Source organism: Pungitius pungitius, chromosome 19 (genome assembly GCF_949316345.1).
Source record: "Pungitius pungitius chromosome 19, fPunPun2.1, whole genome shotgun sequence".
In the NCBI taxonomy this organism is placed as follows: Eukaryota; Metazoa; Chordata; class Actinopteri; order Perciformes; family Gasterosteidae; genus Pungitius; species Pungitius pungitius.
Genome location: NC_084918.1, coordinates 531,158 through 550,992, shown reverse-complemented (window position 1 = coordinate 550,992; position 19,835 = coordinate 531,158). Strand labels below are relative to the sequence as shown.

At 45.0% G+C, this 19,835-nt stretch overlaps 1 protein-coding gene across 4 annotated transcripts in view; it reads right to left on the bottom strand.

The window, feature by feature from the left end:
- Window positions 1-19,835, bottom strand: part of rreb1a (ras responsive element binding protein 1a) — a 31,571-nt gene that overhangs the window by 9,545 nt on the left and 2,191 nt on the right. The window contains exons 1-7 of one of the 4 annotated variants that reach the window (XM_062559099.1): window positions 14,343-15,907; window positions 10,003-10,112; window positions 4,992-5,078; window positions 4,708-4,921; window positions 4,534-4,603; window positions 3,787-3,876; window positions 2,371-2,534 (exon numbers count right to left, since the gene is read on the bottom strand). In XM_062559099.1, coding sequence (XP_062415083.1) covers window positions 2,371-2,534; window positions 3,787-3,876; window positions 4,534-4,603; window positions 4,708-4,921; window positions 4,992-5,073 — 620 coding nt within the window. In that variant the 5' untranslated portion in view covers window positions 5,074-5,078; window positions 10,003-10,112; window positions 14,343-15,907. Of the gene's footprint in view, window positions 1-2,370; window positions 2,535-3,786; window positions 3,877-4,533; window positions 4,604-4,707; window positions 4,922-4,991; window positions 5,079-10,002; window positions 10,113-14,342; window positions 15,908-19,835 lie in introns of those variants that run through there. The other 3 variants (XM_037456091.2, XM_037456089.2, XM_037456090.2) reach the window with 3 other exon arrangements.

The following is a 19,835-nucleotide window of genomic DNA, read 5'->3' as shown; positions in this document are numbered from 1 at the left end:
AAGGAGGGAGGAATGAAAAGGAGAGGAGCGTATGTGAGAAAACGGTGCAAGAGGAGTCACAACAGGCGCAAAGAAGCAAGGGGAGAGGAAACAAGGAAAGTAAAGGAGGAGAGAGGACAGATAGGAGGTGGGACTGATGTTATCATCTATTATTAGGACCCAACAGGCAGCAGGCTGGACGCCCATAAGAGGTCCTGAGACCAGCTGACAAACAATGTTTATTAACCAATCAGCTCAGAGAAGGAGGAGGGACAACGGGAGAGTGAGAGGGCAAAGTCTTCTGGGCCTAAACTGTACTGTGACCACCTGAACCGACCAATCAGAGAGCAGGAAACATGGCGAGTCAGCAGACACAAACCTGCTGTGTGACGATTGAGTCGCCAACAGCTGCTCGACTCAAAATATCAGTGCACACACACACACACACACACAGGAGAAATATATACGTTTATTTAAAATACTACTACTCTTATACTGTGTGCAAAGAATATTTCTCTCACCTGATGTTCTAAATACACTTTGACCTCAACAGAAGTAGTAGTAGCACCAGTAGTAGTACTAACACAAGCGGCCATGCAGCTGCAGCAGTGTAATTACAGCCAGTAGTAGTTAAATACTACTATTAAATACTACTATTTTAAATAGTTAAAATAGTTGTATTACTAGTTACGGGTTACGTTTACTTCAGGAATTCCACCAACAAGTACCTTCTGAGTATTTTTAGGAATATTCAACATGTTGGTCCAAACTAAACTTGACGTTGTGAAAACGTCGTGGTCCTTTTATAACACATCTATTACTAATGCCGTCCCCAGAGGTTCTCAGTACCAGACTCAAGGTACCAGTGGCTCCATCTGTTCTCCTGCAGTTCCTCCGCGTCACCACAGACGGCGCCGTTGAGCCGCCGCCCTCTCTCCCCTGCGGCGGCATCGGGGAGCCAATCACAGCGCGGCACACCGCCGCCAGCCCATAATAGGCTAATGGGATGGCTCGCCATGGCAACCGGGCCCAGGCGGCCCTCACAACAGAGCAGCCGAGAGGACGACTGGTTAGACGCTGCTCAGTGAGCCATCAAATACAAAGATTGATCTAGACTGTGGTATCTAGTCTCTGATATATTATAATAATAATAATAATAATAAAACTAATGTTTATGATTCATTTTCTTTAAAAAAAAACTATTCTATTGAACAAAAATAAAAATACATTGTGGCGTTTGTAGTCGTTTAGAAAATGTATTCATTTTTACTTCTAATTATTGTTTACTAATTATATTTTTATTATTTTCAGAAATTCATTTTTCTTTTAAAAATCTATGTCTCCTTCTCTTTTTGTAATAAAAACAAGATCATGTTTAATGAGATAACATAAGAAATAACATTTCAAAATAACAGTACATTTTTTATTCTTCTATGATATGAAAAAAATATGATAATAGAAGTTAATAGAATTACTAACAATAATACTAATAAGGCAAATAACAATAATAATGGAAAATTAAATGGAAAAAAGTCATAATTTAAGAAAACATATTATCAATAATATTAAATAATCTAATTAGAATTAGATTCATCTTCATATTGATTGAGTTTTACCATAAACACATTTTACTCATTCTGCAGTTTTCTCCAGTTCTTTTTATAGTGTTGCGTTTGTTTCTTTTTAGACTCGTTTTGTTCTTGTCTGTCTTTGTGATGTTTCTTTGGGTACCTAGAAAAGTGTTACAAAAACTAAAGTATTATTATTATTAATATTTACATTGATCTATTTAGGAATATTTCATGTAACCACAACATGACCCAATCTCCATGAACGTCACAAAGTGCTACACAATAAAAGTTATACGTTAAAGAGATGAACTTAAAAAATCAACTACCAACTATCAACTACGTCTTTCAACAGACAGGAAGAAGTTCTCTGCTGAACAAAAAGATGATTGGGTCCACCCACGTCCATTCCGTCCTGCCCACACGTCCTCATTCCACCAGAGACGGAGACGAGACGGTGACGAGACAGAGGACGCAACCAAACAACATCACAGATTATATCTCTGCCGTGTTCCAGTCATTTAACTCCTCAAAACACACCTGTGGGAGGCTCTCATTTCAACCAATTAGATGAGCACAAGACGTGGCTCCCTCAAACAGTGAGAACGAGGAGTATGATCATGTGATGTCATCAATACACACACACGCACAGGCTGGACTTCACTGATAAATGATGGGCGTTGTTCAGTGTGTGGATGGTTTAAAGTCATCTTCCCACTTCCTGTGTAAACCCCCGCCACACACACACTCCACCAGTTTGTATTCCTATCATGGTAGACTGGGGGCCGGGTTAAACGCTGACTTCCCACGTGTGTGTGTGTACCTGTGCATGTTGCCGTTGGTGGTGAAGGTCTGCCCACAGACGTTGCACTTGTAGGGCCTCTCCCCGCTGTGGACCAGCATGTGTCGGTCCAGAGAGGAGGCCGAGCTCAGGCACTTCCCACAGATGCTGCAGGAGTGGTCCGTCGCTCCGGCGTCAGTGTTGTGCTGCAGTGAGGAGAGGACGTCAACACACAATGACACTGAAACAGTGCCAGTAATACTGCTACCAGTAATAGAACCATCAGTACTAGTGCTACTACTACCAGTACCACTGCTACCAGTAATACTGCCACTAGTACCACTACTACGGGCAGCCATAGTGACACTTCATGTGTATCCCTACTGAGCATGTGAAAACTACACACCCGTAGTCAAACATCCTCGCTTCTCCTGATAATAACGCTAAAGGCTAATCAGCTAAGTACAGGCCTAACTGCTATCTTTACCAGCCTACTAACTGAGCTAACTGCTAACTTTATCAGCCTACTAACTGAGCTAACTGCTAACTTTACCATCCTACTAACTGAGCTAACTGCTAACTTTACCAGCCTACTAACTGAGCTAACTGCTAACTTTATCAGCCTACTAACTGAGCTAACTGCTAACTTTACCAGCTTAATAACTGAGCTAACTGCTAACTTTACCAGCTTAATAACTGAGCTAACTGCTAACTTTACCATCCTACTAACTGAGCTAACTGCTAACTTTACCAGCCTACTAACTGAGCTAACTGCTAACTTTACCATCCTACTAACTGAGCTAACTGCTAACTTTATCAGCCTACTAACTGAGCTAACTGCTAACTTTACCAGCTTAATAACTGAGCTAACTGCTAACTTTACCAGCTTAATAACTGAGCTAACTGCTAACTTTACCAGCTTAATAACTGAGCTAACTGCTAACTTTACCAGCTTAATAACTGAGCTAACTGCTAACTTTACCAGCTTAATAACTGAGCTAACTGCTAACTTTACCAGCTTAATAACTGAGCTAACTGCTCATTTTAACAGTTAAATAACTGTCTGTCTTTGTAAAGCATCTTTAGGTTTCTAAAAAAGTGCTACAGAAAATAGCTCTTTTTATTTAATAATAATACTAACAGCTGACTTTGACAGCTAAATAAAAGGTAGCTAACAGCTAAATATCACAACTTTGTGTACGAGTCACAATCTAAACAGATAAGATGTCACAGCAGCAAGGAATGGTAGTTAAATACTAGAAGCCAGAGCAGTAAAATTACTACTTTCAGAAGAAGTAACGTTAGTTCCAATAGTATTAATAATGTATTCTTTATTAGTAAAATGTCAAATCTGTGTCATAGCTAATAAAAATGCAGAAGCACAGATGTTTACAGGTGACTTTTACTTTTTAACATCTCCATACATGCAGTACTAGTAGTAGTACTGGTGGTATTTACCTGTCTGATGTGCATAGTGAGCTGGTGTTGTGTTTGACAGTCCTTGTCACATAGCGGACAAATAAAAGCTGAGCTTTCGTCTTTGGTGTCCTAGAAAACCAAACACACATTTAGAGCGATGTAGACAGGAAACTAGAGAGTGATAAGAGAGGGACAGAGACAGGAAGTAGGACAGTGATAAGGGACGGACAGGGACAGGAAGTGAGATGGACGTGGATGTGTTTTTATGGGATTTGTTGACAATAAACAGCCTCAGTTTGACCTGAAGATGAAACTATCAGAGTCTCTGAAGACCTGAGGGACTCGACACACACACACACACACACACACACACACACACACACACACACACACACACACACACACACACACACACACACACACACACACACACACACACACACACACACACACACACACACACACACACTTCCCCTTTTTCCTGTTTCAGTCACAGGAAGTGATGATGCAGTGTGGAATGCTGCAATGCATTATGGGAGAGAAGAAATGTACCACAATGATCTGGCAAATAATGAAGAGGGGAGAGGGGACTAGGAAGCGAAACAAAGGAGATAGAGAAAGGAGACATGGAGAGGAAATAAAAAAGGAGACAAAAAGAAAAAAGGAAACAAGTAGAGGAGACAAGAGGAGGAAACAGGAGCGGTTCGAGGAGACAAGGACTAAAGAAACATAAGGAGAGGAGATAAGGAGAGGAAATCAGAATCAAAGAATATGAATATTGTGTACCTGTGTGCGCCGGGCGTTGCGGCCGGGCGGGGCTCTCATGGCCCCAGTGAGCGACTTTGTTGGGGAGGGGCTTTGGGGCAAGAGAAGAAGAAAGAGTCAGTTATCGCCGTGGCAACAGTTTCCACATCGTCACCACTACGTCACTCGTGAAAAGAAGTCAGCATTAATGGTCACCTGGGCGACGGCCCGGCGGAGGAGTTGGCCGAGGGGACTCCACTCTCTCTTCTTCCGTCTCCGCCGTTGATGGTCCCCGTCGCCGACATCACAGCTGACATCATGGCGTTGATGGAGGACAAGTCTCCTCCTCCATCTGCTCCCATGATTCCTCCTCGATCTCCGTTGTGTAGCGTCTCCCCTCCGCTCGCCTCCTCCTTTACTCTGTTCATGGCTACGCCGGAAATCGAGAGTCAGGTAGCGGCCTTAAACACGTCGCACTGTGAATGAGGTCCGGTTTGTACCTTTGAGGTCATTGTGCGTCTTCTCCTCTGACTCCTCCACTTTCACCTCCTCCCGCGTCTGCTCCTCGGTGCAGCGCTCCATGTCTGCTGAGATGTGAACAAACAGCACCAGCGTTAATTCACACATTAACGACTTCAGTGATGCCCTGCAGGTCATCAGTTCAACCATTTACAGTCATCAGAGACCTTAAAGAGAACGTAAAGAACGTTAGAGATGGATCCTTGTGATTAGGATCCTGTGAGGCCTTAAATCTTCAACGTGCTGATGTCTCAGTGGAGGCGGGTGAGCGAGAGCTGAAGGCCGACTCAGAATAGCACAGAAGCTGCAGTGTCTGGTGTCAGAGGGACAACCACCGGGCCCAGGTTAGGAAATCATAAAGGGATTGAACAATATGAGCAAATTTGGAAAAAAGGGTAGTAAATGTAGATCAATTAAGAAAATGATCCATTTGTTATCCACTTAAATTCATGAGCTTCTTCTCTATTTTCTTTTAGTTTCTAATATATTTTGAAAATATGAAGATGGAAAAAGAGCATTGTTGATGATTTAATAAGCTTTTTTTACTACAGAAGTGAACTCTTATATTTATGATCTTGGTATTAACGACTGAACAGAAACAATGAGCAGGAATGAATATATACTATGAATGGGACAAAAAACTAAATAATCATTTAACACAGAAGCATGCTGTGACCTTTGACCTATAGCAGGACCCAGCTGAACTCTGATTGGATGAAATAGAGGCTGACACCCTCTCATGTCCTAAACGGAGATGATAGAATCTAAGTAAATGAGGAGAGTAAAAATAGATCTATGGTTGGAGAGGAGGAGGTGAAGAAGAAGAAATCGGCGGAAGAGAAGGAGAAGGAGGAGAAGGGGTAATTACGGTTTCCTGTTTGGCAGCCCCCACAGGAAGACGCTCTCCATAGCTGACCACTTCCTCCTCCAGCTCAGAGAGGTGTGCACGTGTGTGTGTGTGTGTGTGAGAGAGGGTGTGTGTGACATTCCTTCTTGTTCAAAGAAGAAAAAAAGCTAAAGAGGAGAGAAGCCGAAAAGCTTCTGAAGGTAGAAGTAGGTAGAAATGATTAACAAAGGTCGCAGGAGGAGGAGTTAGAAGTTTTCCTTTTAAAAGATGTGAAAATATATCAGAGCAGATTAAGAACTAAGTGTTTCAAGTACATTTTGAGTCTGACATTGCTCGGCTCATTACTTGTATACTATTAAGTGTCTTTAAATATGGAGGGAGAAGGAATGGACCTGAACGATGGGGAACATCAGAGCATCATTAACCCTCTGATGGTTCATCCTCAGGAGAACATGAACGCACTAATGGCCACACATTTCATTCCACCAATCGACTAGAAACTGTTACATCACACACACACACACACACACACACACACACACACACACACACACGGCTGAAAGCAGAAAGGAGCGCTCCATTTATCCGTCTCTTCTCTCCATCCAATCGTCTTCCTCCTTTAAATATTTTCTTGTATTGTTGAACATTTTTGAAATATGACATTTTTAAAACGTATATAACTAAAATGCTGTTAGTCACAGACTGAGGCGTCTTTGTGCGTTTGCATCATCCGACCATCGGACGGGTCAGCCGGATCCGTTTATAAAAATAAAGTCCATGGCATGAAACGAGGAGCCAGCTGAGGCCGCTTAGTTTCCCATTTCGTTTCTCGCTAAGTCACGCTGAGGTCAGTGATTTCACAACCTCCTACTGTGTGTGTGGCACCTGTGTGAAGATGTAACCCAGTGACAGTCAGTCATTACAGGAGGAGGAGGAGGAGGATGCAGGAAGAGTTCTTCGTCACCTGACCCCCATAAATCCTGCTCTCATCTGACGGGGCAGCTGCCACATAAAACCCTGGTTGCAGTGTCACAGCTTCACGTCTGTTGCTACGAGTTAAAAAGCATCATTTGGTCGCATCATTTTATATTTTATCTGCTCAATAGTATAAATGAAAGTATTGTTTGTTATTATTTTGTTCTTGTTACGGTTACCCTTTTATAAAAGTAAACATTTAAATACATATTTTTACAACCTTTTTTAATGAGCCAATGTTAATATACCCAAATGAAGAAGCATTGGTTGTGATGTTAGCTACCTTTAGGCTAAGAACGACAGGCTAATGCTCCGCTAGCTAGCCTGTCATTTTTTAGCGCTAGTATTGTTGCTGTTAGCATAGACTCTAAGATTCAAATGATAAATACCATTTCGTGCCAAATTGCTAATTAAATGTGTCAGATTTGTGTAAATATGTATTTTGTACGAGTGGCAGTGAGTCAGCCTTCTTTTGTTAGCTTAACCACGCTAGCCAGGTTAGCCCCTTAATGCAAGTGTTGTGATGGCTGAACCACAGGTTAAATGTTGATTTCCCTTTTAAATGATATTAGCATCTTATTCTTCTGAACACGGTAACCCTGTTGCTGTGAGCTAAGTAGCGTTAGCGTACCAGAGTAGCCTGTTGGAATCATTTACGGCCCCCACGAGAGCAAACTGACAAATCTGACACATGGTGTGAAAAACAAACATCCCCACTGGACACTTTCACAGAATTCGGCTTTTAACGCCTCCTGTTTTTAATCTTGTAACCGTGTGCGTTTTGTTTATGTCCCCCTCTGATAGCGAGGCAGGATATCAGCTAACAGGCTGCGTTTAGCATCCACGAGGCGAGGGACTGAGGGATGTACGGAGGAGATGGGCAGAGGGGGGGGGCAGATACAGGATCCAGTGACCACATGTTGGCTATTTATTACCTACTCCTAACTGTCGCTCTCTTCTTCCTCTCTCTCAGGCTCGTGCTCTGCAACGCCCCGACACAGGAAAAACCAGATTCCACTCCACACCAGCAGCTTCTCCGCCTCCATTTTGAACCACATCACCATCTCTAAGAGGTGAAACTCTACTACAAAGGATTGTTGCTAGCATCCGCTTAGCTTTTGCGACCTTTGAACCACTGACATAGCATCAGAAGCTAATTAGCAAATACTTCACAGGCCCAATTAGATTCAAAATATGTTTGTGAATAAACTGTCATCTGTTTGTGTTTTCTGGGCATCGGCCACAACAGGAAGTAACAAAAGAGACAAAAAGACAGGAAGGGAAAGAGACAGAGTCACAGAGGAAAAGAGACAGACACAGTGAGAGAGACAGTGAGACAGAGAGACACAGTGAGAGAGACAAAAAGACAGTGAGACAATGAGACAGAGACAGACACAGTGAGACAATGAGACAGTGAGAGAGACAGAGAGACAGTGAGACAGAGAGACAGTGAGACAGAGACAGACACAGTGAGAGAGACAGTGAGACAGAGACAGACACAGTGAGACAATGAGACAGTGAGAGAGACAGACAGTGAGAGACAGACTGATGGGTCTTCTCTTCCCCTCATCCTCCCCCACTACCTAACACTCGGCTGCCATCCCCCCCCCCAGCGGTACTTTGTCCCAACTTGTTATCACTCTCTTGTGAAACTAAAAGGCTTCTTGGTCTTCAGCAGCGAGTGAATCTGCTGAGATGAATGAATGAAAGCTACAAACCCAAAGCGTTCATGTTGTATTTTACCAACACATCTGAATAAATACGTCACTGACCTTTATCTCACATCACATGGAATCAGTAGTTTGGGGTTGGATAAATCAGACATTTAGAGGATTTTAAAATATAGACATTATTCTGGGGAATTATTAAATATTCCTTACATTTTATGTTTAGAAATATATATGTTCCAAATATAAAAATAATGTAAATGTGGCCTGGTTTCTTTCCCGCAAATATTAAAGTCCATTAAGATTTAAAAAAAGATTAACTCCCTAAAGATGTAATTTTTCTGTGTGTTTTTTATCCCTCAGCTCGTTACAGATCACACACACACACACACACACACACACACACACACACACACACACACACACACACACACACACGTTGGAGTTTAGACCCGATGTGATAAAGGGTTGAGATAGCATCGACGGTGTGTCAGCTCTGCAGCATACCAGAGCTGGGAGGAGGGGGGAGGGGGAGGGGGGAGGGGGGCTGTCAGCCAATCACAGAGCAGTCTGAGAGTTGAAAATGTCAGCCGGCTCTCAGCCAATCAGGACGCAGATTCCTCCACTCAGAACACATCTTCTTTCTCTTCAGTTTCACATGATGCTCAACTTTTTCACGTTATTATTAAAGCTAGAAACTGAATAAAACTCAACCTCAAAGCTGAATTAATATAGTAGATAAATATGTAAACAAATACCCAAACCGTTTGCTGAACATCATGCAGGAAATATTTTATTGTCTCATTTTTAATCTTTAACATCTGATCTGTATGAAGCATATTTTGGGGGAACTGTAAAAACGAGGGGCGGCAAACCAAACTATCGAAATGAAGTGAAATAATAATGTTCCCCAGAGACACAATTTAATGTTGAATAAACATCCTGAGGATGCAAACAGTTCAAATGTTCACATGCACAGCACCAGGAAACATGAGATCAGCTGATCAGAGGCATCACATGACAGCCAGGCAGCCAGGAAGCAGCAGGTGGTGTTACAGGTGAGAGGATGGAAGAAGTACTAACAGTACTAATACCATCAAAGTACTCTTATGCCAAAGTAACAGTACTAATGCCACACTGTGAAGATGTTCTTTTACAATTAAAGTAGAGAATAGAAAACTGTTGTATTCATCAACAACATTTCATGTTTCAGCTGTACTTCTTTCATGTTTTTGTACACACAGATAAACGTGATGTAGTAGAAAGAGTATAAAATGAAGTATGAAGTACTGGAGTAAATGTACTGGTTACATTGCGAGGTCAGAGGTCAGTGATGGTGGTCGGGGGGGGGGGGGCGCATGCTGCTGAACGAGTGAGGAAGAGTGAGGAGGAAGAGGACAGGGGGGACAGGTGGACATGGAAAAAGCCACGGCGGGGTGCGTTTGATGTGTTGGCCAGCACGGCGGGGTGAGTGGGTGGGAGGAGGGAGGAGCTTATATTTACCCGTCTCGCAAAGCAACACTCGCGTCGCTCTGGTGGGGGGGCGGGGGGGGCGCGGTGCGGGAGGAAGGGGGCGGGGTTTGTTGTGTGTGTGACTGCGACCACTGCTCACACTGCATGGGGGGAGAGCACAGAGAGACAGTCAGTAACACACACACACACACACACAGTGAATACACATTATACTGCAACGTGGACTACACAGTAATACACACAAGTTCAGATTTGACTGTAGCAGATCGTTTGTTGGATTTTCACAATAAAAGACAATACAAGTTGAGAAAAGAAACATTTAGTATAAAGTACCTCCAGCTTCTGTACAACAACACAAAATATTACACAGATATTAACGTACAGGAAAGAAATATGAGAGTACTATTGTAGTTTTTACTGTCAGGGACAAACAGAAAAATACGATATACAGACGATAAACCTCTTCAGAGATTTCAGTGTAATGATATTACGTGATTTAAGTAACTTATGTCCAACCTGAAGATATAAAGTACCTCCGGCTTCAGTACTGCAAGACAAGTACTACGTATTATTCACTACTGCAACACTTGCACACATTGTTCCTGTATTTGTGTGATTAGAAATATATAATCTACAGTATGATATAATGTATGAGAAACGCGCTGATAAATAACTGAAGAAGAAGAATCTCCTTCCTGTAAACAGAAGCTTAGCGGAAGCTAATGAGCTCCTGATGCAGACGGGATGAACACCACCCAGGAGGAGGAGGAGCAGGAGCATCAACGATAATCTGCTGCTGTTGGACAAAGTGATGGATGAGAGGATGCAACAGGCTGCAGAGGAGGAGAGGAAGTATTTATGGATGGATGATGGAGGGAGGAGGAGAGATTAAGAGCTTAGGGGGCTGGTAAGACTAATTAGGATGAAGAGAGGTGATGGAGAAAAGAGGAAATCAGCAGTTTACATCTTTAATAAAGTGTCTTCCACCTCCTTCCCCGGAGGTTTGACCCCCTGCTGTAAGCTGATACACAAGGAGGTGAACCCTGGGGGGGGGGTTATCACCTCGCTCTGCCCTCCACCATACAAAGCTGCAGCTAAGCCAACAAGTTAATGAGCTAGCCGTGCTAACTGGCAGCTAACGGGCGCGGATCATGGTTGGAAGCCTGGCGCAGCTTTTAGCATCAAAACTAAATGACTAAATAGAGTCAAACCTCTTTCCTTGTACGTTGGATTTTATGGAACCCAGAACCCCCCCCCGGGTGGAAAAGCAATAAATGCACAGCAAGGAGCCGTCTTTCCGACGGTGCTTGAACACATCACGCAGGAAAGAAGAAGCCAAAACAAAGCTTACATCATGAAAAACATTCTATGGATCTCATTAAAAATCTCTCCCCAAATAATCTGCTTACTTTCTCAGATTCTATAAACATTTCATTCTGAGCTCCCCACTTTTATTTTGAAAATCAGTGCTGGAGGGAGAAATGTTTCTCATTCTCCTGTCGATGAAAACTGGGTGATGAAAATATTAAAACAGGATATTTGCATAACTTCCAATGAGCCAACAGAAGCTTCGGGGTTTTTCCGTTTGTGGAACATTAACCGGCCGCTTAGAGTCCGCTACAGAGTAACTAAAACAACAACCTGAGAGCAAAGATGAGAGCGCCTGAGAGACACTGTGGAGGTAAAAATAACCCGCGGAGCAGGAATGTGTGTGTGTGTGTGTGTGTTGAAGAATGCCGCCCTGCTCTTGGGTGACAGGCATGAACAAGTGCAGAGAACCTGGAGGAGGAGGAGGAGGAGGAGGATGTGACGAAGAAGGAGGAAAGTTTTATTGGTTCGTTTACAGATGGTCAGATCAATAGTTTAACTTCTCTGTGCTTGAAAAGCATGAGATGCACAAATGACAATAAAGTATCCATACACACTTTTTATAGGAAACAGGAAGTAACATCAGAGAGTGTCACAATACACACTGACGCCACATGGAGGGAGACACAGAGAGACAAAGACAGAGAGACAGACACAGAGAGACAAAGACAGAGACAGAGAGACAGACACAGAGAGACAGAGACAGAGAGACAGAGAGACAGAGACAGAGACAGACACAGAGAGACAAAGACATTGAGACAGAGACAGAGAGACAGAGACAGAGGGACAGACACAGAGACAGAGAGACAGAGGGACAGACACAGAGAGACAAAGACATTGAGACAGAGACAGAGAGACAGAGGGACAGACACAGAGACAGAGACAGAGAGACAGAGGGACAGACACAGAGACAGAGACAGAGAGACAGAGGGACAGACACAGAGAGACAAAGACATTGAGACAGAGACAGAGAGACAGAGACAGAGGGACAGACACAGAGACAGAGAGACAGAGGGACAGACACAGAGAGACAAAGACATTGAGACAGAGACAGAGAGACAGAGGGACAGACACAGAGACAGAGACAGAGAGACAGAGGGACAGACACAGAGACAGAGACAGAGAGACAGAGGGACAGAGGGACAGAGACAGGCTGAAGGGCAGTGAGAGAAGAAGAAGATCCGGTTGAACCAGACCAGCTTCTTCTTCTGTTGACTCGTCTGCACGCGCTCACTAAACTCTGCCCTGATTGGCCAGCTGCCCACCACCCTCCTTCCAACCTGGCAGCTGATTGGCTACTGAGGCGGTTGGTGGAGTACGAGGCTGAGCATCCTCATCAACAGGTGAGTCACTGGTTCACTCTCAGTTCAAGTCCCATCATGTGCTGAGTGACAGCTCTGTGCTGAAGGCCCATGATGCACTGGGGCGGGACCCAGCCACAGGCGATGCGTTCGAGCGCCTCGCGGGGACTTAGGGATGATTAGAGGAGCTTTGTTACAGTTTAAACCAGAGGGCAGGTTGGGAGAGGAAGGTTGAAACCGTTACACCGTTTATCACAGAGAGACGCTGCTGTTGTATTTCCGACAGACCCTGAACACACCTCCACCAAATACACAGATTCTGTAAACACATCATGTTGTGAGCTCCTCGGTGAGGCTATGACGTCCTGACTCCTCTGAGTCATGTGACCGTGAGTCAGAGAAGCGTGAGGTTCAGTGGTCTACATCAGTATACGTGCTACCAGTCACATGACTTCTGATGTTAGGCTTCTTCTTTAAAACAACACTTCCTCAAACTTACGTGAGAAACCCCAGAAAATGAAAAGGCTGCAAAAAAACTCCTCGTGTCAGCTGACCGTGTGTGAGTGTTTGTGTGTCTGTGAGTGTGCGTCTGTTTCTTTGAGTCTTTTTGTTCCTGCAGGACTTTCTCCATCTTTTCTCCTCCTGCTCTCTTCTGTAATTACAGCCACGGTGGGGTTTTATGGCAAAGAGGGGGGTGGGGGGGGCAATAAGTCAGGAGGGGGGGGGGGGTGTTCATGTCAACGTACTGAGCAGCTGTCACACACACACACTTGTTCAACAGGTGCTGCAGACAGCTAACGTCCTCCGTCCTCTGTGAGACCTCATTCAGACCACGGCAACAGATGCTAAGCTAGCCGCGCTACGTGTGTGTGTGTGTGTGTGTGTCTCTGAAGCTTCATTATTCACCAGATGCTTTAACCTGAACACACACCAGCTCCTGCCAAACATTTGTGGTGCTGCTGTGTGCGTTTTAACATCTGCTCACTGCTGTCACTGACCACACACACATCTTCATCCATCCTCCTCCTCCTCCCTCATCTATCCTCCCTCTCAACGAGCTGCACATTCATCCTCAGCTATCATACCACACACACACACACACACACACACACCGCCTGTATATCTACAACACAATTGGGAGTGTGTGTAAGGATAAGATAAAACACACACACACACACAGCTGTTCTGCTTCAACAGGCAGCTTATTGTCCTTCAGTCTATCAAAATGACTTCAACACTATTGTAAGAAAGTACTACTACGCACTGAGTGAGTACATGTACCTCTGAGATGTACTACAGTAAAGTACAACACTACAGGAGGACAAACACTCTTAAACGTAATGTGTTACAATAAAGTTGTGTGGTTTGAACACGATGGTGTTACAGACAGAGGCTCCGCCCACAGACGCAGGCCCCGCCCCCTCTGGGCCGCAGGGTGTTAGCATGCTAGCACACTGTATACGTCTTTTATCTTAAAGGCAGAAAGAGGAGGAGGGAAATGGGGGGAGGAGGAAGAGAAAGGAGATGGAGGAGGAAGAATAGAAATGAATAAATGACCTCAGAGAGAAACTCCTCTTCTCCTCATAAAGGAGTCTTTGTATCCAACATGAACACACACTTCAGTGAAGATGCTTCTTCGCTCTCCCCTCCTTCCTTTCCTCCTCCCTCCTCCTTTAATGTCCTCCTCTCCTCCTTCCTTACCACCTCTGTCCTCTTCTCCTCCTGCTGGCTTTCCACCTGTCCCCTTATCTCTTCTCCTCCTCCATTCCACCTCTTTTCTCCTTGCAACCTCTTTTATCGCCTTCATTTGTATCCTTCCTTACTTAATTTCTTTCCTTCTCTCCTTATTTCACCTCCTTCTCTCCCTCCTTTTCTTTCCAGCTGCTCATTTCTTTCTGCCACAAACTTTTCTTTTCTCTGAGGTATAAGGCCACACTTTGGACCAATCAGAGGCCTCGCTGCCTGTGACCCTCCCACCTCACAGCTGTGTGTGTGTGTGTGTGTGTGTGTGTGCAATCTTAACAGCTGTTGCAGAGGAGACAAACTTTTTCCAGTTTGAACCAGTTCAGAAAACTTGACACTCAACATCAAAACTTCATGACAGCTTCCTCCCCTCGTTCCTTTCCTTGTTTCCTTCCTCCATATGCCCTTTACCTTTCCTTTTCTCTCCTGCTCTCCCTTTGCCCTCTCCTTCAATTGACTCCTTTCCTTCCTCCCTATCTCCTTCAGCACTCTGTTGCCTTATTTTTTTACTACCCTTCCTCTACACGTCCTTTCCTCCCTCCTTCTGTCCCTCTCTCCATTTGTTTCCTCCTAACCTTCCCCAGTCTTCCTCGCCATCTCTAACCCCTTCCTCCCTCTCTCGTCTCCTTTCCTCTCTCCCTCGTCTCCTCTGTGATTTTGTCACAACAAAATGGCGTTTTGTGCCGACAAAACTTTCTGTTGGTGTTTAACACCGAGAGCAAAGTGCTTCAGATGAAGCTCTTAATGTCTCTCTCACACACACACACACACACACGCGCTGAAACAACACCGCCGTATCCTTCACTTCCTGTCTGGAGAGGAAGCAGGAAGCAGTGGGGGCGGGGCCTCGTGGGGGGCTCAGCATTCTTCAGAACACCTCTCAGATTGGTTGTAATAAAACCATAAAAATACATCTAAAGAAGAAAATGTGCTGTAAACTACGTTACCCACAATGCCCTGATTAACGTCTCTGTGCAGCTTAAAGAAGGAAGAGAAGAGGAACTGAAACAGAGGAAGAGGAGGAAATGGAAGATAGGAGGAGGAGATTAAGGAGATCTGCTGAAAATGAAGATGCAGACTGATGTGAAACAGACCGTTGACGCCATGAAAGACAAAAACTGTGTGTGTGTGCAGGGTGTGGTGCTGAGGAGGACCAGGTTTCAGTTGAGTGAAAAGACTCAGAGCCTCTTTGTGTGTCTGCCTCCAGGGCGTCTCAGTGTGTGTGTGTGTGTGTGTGTGTGTGTGCGCTCCTGATGGGGAGGTTTATTGTATTTTGGACTAAAACCTGAATGGAGTCTGGTGGGCACACCTACTAACTGAACCCCCCCAATACACACACACACCTGAGACCACACCCACAACACACACCTTTATAAACCTGCTGCCAGTTTAGAGTCTCGGTGTCCTCCACACGTTAAACGAGTCTTTTACTGTGAAAGAACCAACACACTTCCTGCGTCCTAATAAAAGTCATTCGATGAATCCGATGACTCAACAAAAATCAAATATCATACGAAAAATGTCTCCATGAAGAGTATTTAACGTTAAACTGCTACAACACATCCGACGCACAACCACAACTTTGTCATCATCAACACAACCACAGTGATACTTCAAAATAAAAGACAAAGAAAATGAGAGATGGTGGATAATCGAGTGACAGTTGAGGAGGCAAGGACAGAATGAAAAGAGGAGACAAGGTAACAGATGAGACAAAAAGAGGAGACAGTGAAATGAGGAAAAAGAAACAAGGGGACAAGGCAAGGAAGGGTCAAGAACCCCCCCACACACCCCCCCACATCACACACACACGGCGTCATCCATGTTGACCGGAGCATCCCTCACTGTGTGAGAAAGGAAAGTCTGGGGGCATGTTGGAGCTTCGGTTGCCGTGGCAACAAGGTGTGTCCCGTGCTTACAGAACAAACAATGGTACCTTTTCAGAAGAGGGAGGGGCTGAGTGTGTGTTAATCTGTGTGTGAGTGTGTGTGTGTGTGTACTGTTGGCTGATTAAGTGGCCTGATGGAGCGAACAGACGGAGTAATCCCTGTTAATCTGACACACACACACACACACACACACAGTGTGTAATAACCTTTTCCTTCATGTTTCTGCAGATTAGCATGTTAGCATCAGAGCTAACTGCTGCAGCATCAGGATGCTGACAGGTATTAAAAACCAGCCAATCAGGCGGCTCCTCCTCTCTGACATCACCATCTTTAATATGGGCTTTTTGTTAAACAATGTTACACAAGTAAACAAAAACAAGACAACAAATAAAGATGTATATTATGTCATGTCCAATACCACACACACACACACACACACACACACGAGTTGTGATAGCCGTTAAACTAAATCTACTCCCCCCCCCCCCCCGCCCAGCAGCAGAGTGGTTGGCCCCTCCCTCTTACAGCATGATGGAGGCTCTCTGTTGCCTCCCCCTCCTCTTCCTCCCCCACTCGCCTTTCTTGCTGACTAAACAGTCTGGTCAGCTGGGTGCGGGGGGGGGGGGGGGGGGGGGGGCGGCTGGGTGCACCGCCTTGATACTTTTTCAAGGTGTGTTGGAGGAAGCAGAAATGTCCTCTGTGGACCAGACCTGTTGTGTGGGATTCCAACAGCAACAGAGAGTGTGAGTCTGTGTGTGTGTGTGTTAGTGCGTGTGTGTTAGTGCGTGTGTGTGTGAGTGCGTGTGTGGGTGTGGTGAGACTGTCTTGCTGATAAGCAGCTTGTGGAGCTAACTACCACTGCATGGGAGTGTGTGATGGCTGACACAGTCTCTCTCACACACACACACACACACACACACACACACACACACACACACACACACACACGGCTACCTTCACCCTGTTTACAGCCTGCAGCAAATAAAGCCCTATTTACAGTCGGTCCAAAGTCCGAGCGGCTCGGCTGTGAAAGAATGTCCCAACGGATGGAGGGGGAGGGGCTCGGGAGGTGAAATGAGGAGGAGGAGGAGGAGGAAGATGCTTCGACCTTTAGCTAATCTGTGATCCCAAGTGCTCATCACCTGGTGGTGTCTTAAAGGGACAGTGCACTCTATGAGGAGGGGGGGGGGCGCTCAGGGTCCAATTTATTTCACAATTGGTTCAACCCACAGAATCAATTAAACTTCTGTTTAGTGGTTTTACTGGTTTTACTGGACAGTGTGGAAACACTTTGAAGTGAGTGAAGAGAATTTAAGTGTCTGATCAATAAGCCCCATCACCAATAAAGTGATTGATGGCTCACAGACCTGAACCCTGAGCTGTAACTGGAGAGGAGGGACGACACACACACACACACACACACACACACACACACTCTTTTTACAGCAGCGCATGTCCCTGAACGCAACACCCTGCTGCCTCTCCTCAGACGGAGCCCAACACGTCTGCTCACCTGATCTGACTCACCTGAACACCTCCGGGCTCATCAGTACGCTGACTCACTGACCACCAGGGGGGACTAGGAGGGACCAGGGGGGGCCAAGAGGAACCAGGGGGGACTAGGGGGGGGCAGGGGGGACTTTCACAGCGCAACCGTTCAACAACGCAAAGCGTTTCTAACAGATTTGAACACAACACACCTAAAGAAGCACGACGCATTCAGACCAGAGGTGTGGGGGGGGGGGGGGGGGCATTTAGTCGAGCCCACGGTGCAACTGTTTGACCCCCCCCCACCCCAGATCAGACCCGTTTACCCGTCTACATTCATCCCAAGTTGTATGACTCATCACATGGTTTCATCATTAAGTGCCGTATTAAAGCAACATTAGTTTAAATCCACTTGCCTGAAATAACTTTTTATGCCAAAAAGTTATATTTTAAAGCTTCACAATTCATAATTTGATGTTTACTAAACTGAAGTCTTAAAACTCAAATCAAAACAGCTGTTTTGAGAGTTTAAACATGTTAATGATGCTGTAATGCCAATAAAATAAGTTTATAGTCAAGTTAAAACTTAAGTTATACTTTAATGCTCATGAAGTGCGTTAATAGTTTTTAATAAACTCACTTTAATTCACTCTGAACCTCAGCTTCCTCCTCTGTGTGAAGTTAAACACTTGTCGTGTGTGTGTGTGTGTGTGTGTGATTAATGGAGGTTAATGTGGAGACAACAACGGCCTCAGAGGGACGACCAAAGCTTTTAATTAGCTGCTTCACTTCAGTCTCTGTGGACCACACACACACACACACACACACACACACACACACACACACACACACACACACACACACACACACACACACACACACACACACACACACACACACACACACACACACACACACACACACACACACACACGATTTAAAAAGGACTAAATATAAGTTATATACGTTACAGATGTTATTGGCATGTGTTTGTGTGTCAAACATCATCGACTGTCAGCATTTGAAAACGTTCACCACAGAAGAAGAAACGGAGCTTTGACAGGAAACAAATGAACACTTTCTGTTTCTGTGAATGAACCAGTGTCTCAGACAGGGGGGGGGGGGGGGGGGGTAATGGGAAAGAGCCTCTACACCCCCCCCCCCCCCCCACACACACACACACACACAGCATCCTTTCCTGTTGCCATGACAAAGTTATACTCTTCTACCCCCCCCCAGAGAGACAGATCTAACAGACTGTTACTACTCATCCAGGAGGACGAAGAGTAGAAGAAGGGGTGATTAGCAGGAGGAAGAGGAGGAGGAGGAAAATCTGAAGAGCAACAGAGCAGACAAGGCTGGTGAGTTACTACTAGTATACTATCGTCATAGTACTACTGTGAAGTACCATCAGGTCAATGGAAGTCCTCTACTGTCATATCAAGAACTTTACATGAATGAAGTGCAAAAGTACTACTAAAGTACACAACTATTATGGAAAGGGTTGCAAAAATACACATAAACTGAAACAAACATACTACTATTCGATTTGTCATCTTTTGGTCAAATGAGGTCACAGGGGATACGCCCCCTTCGGACGGGTCAAAAGGGGGCGTATCAGGAAGTGACCATGTTGAAAACAGAATTACTCCAAACCTCGAGTTTAAACTTCAGTATTCCGCCACATTCCTCCACTGAAAGTCGGTAATGGCAGGCAGAACATGGTGAACAGCGAGGTGCATTTCCGGGGTTAAAGTTCATCCGCGAGGAGACACGAGGTCGCCTAGCAACCGTTATCATTATCTAACCGGTTCGACTCTGAGACGGAGCCGAGGAGCCTTCTTCGAACCGTCAATCATTGACCCGGAGGACTGATAACACAGTAACACTGCGGGCATCACCCAGCACGGGCACGAAAACCCGCGTCACACCGCGAGGAAAACCACCTCCAACAAGGGGAGAGGCGAAAAGCCGCGAATAAACAGCCGGCCCGTGTTTCAAATGGAAGTTAAAGCGGGTGGATGGTGTCGACAGACAGAGAGGGGAGACTAAAGGGGGGGAGGAAGGGAGGAAG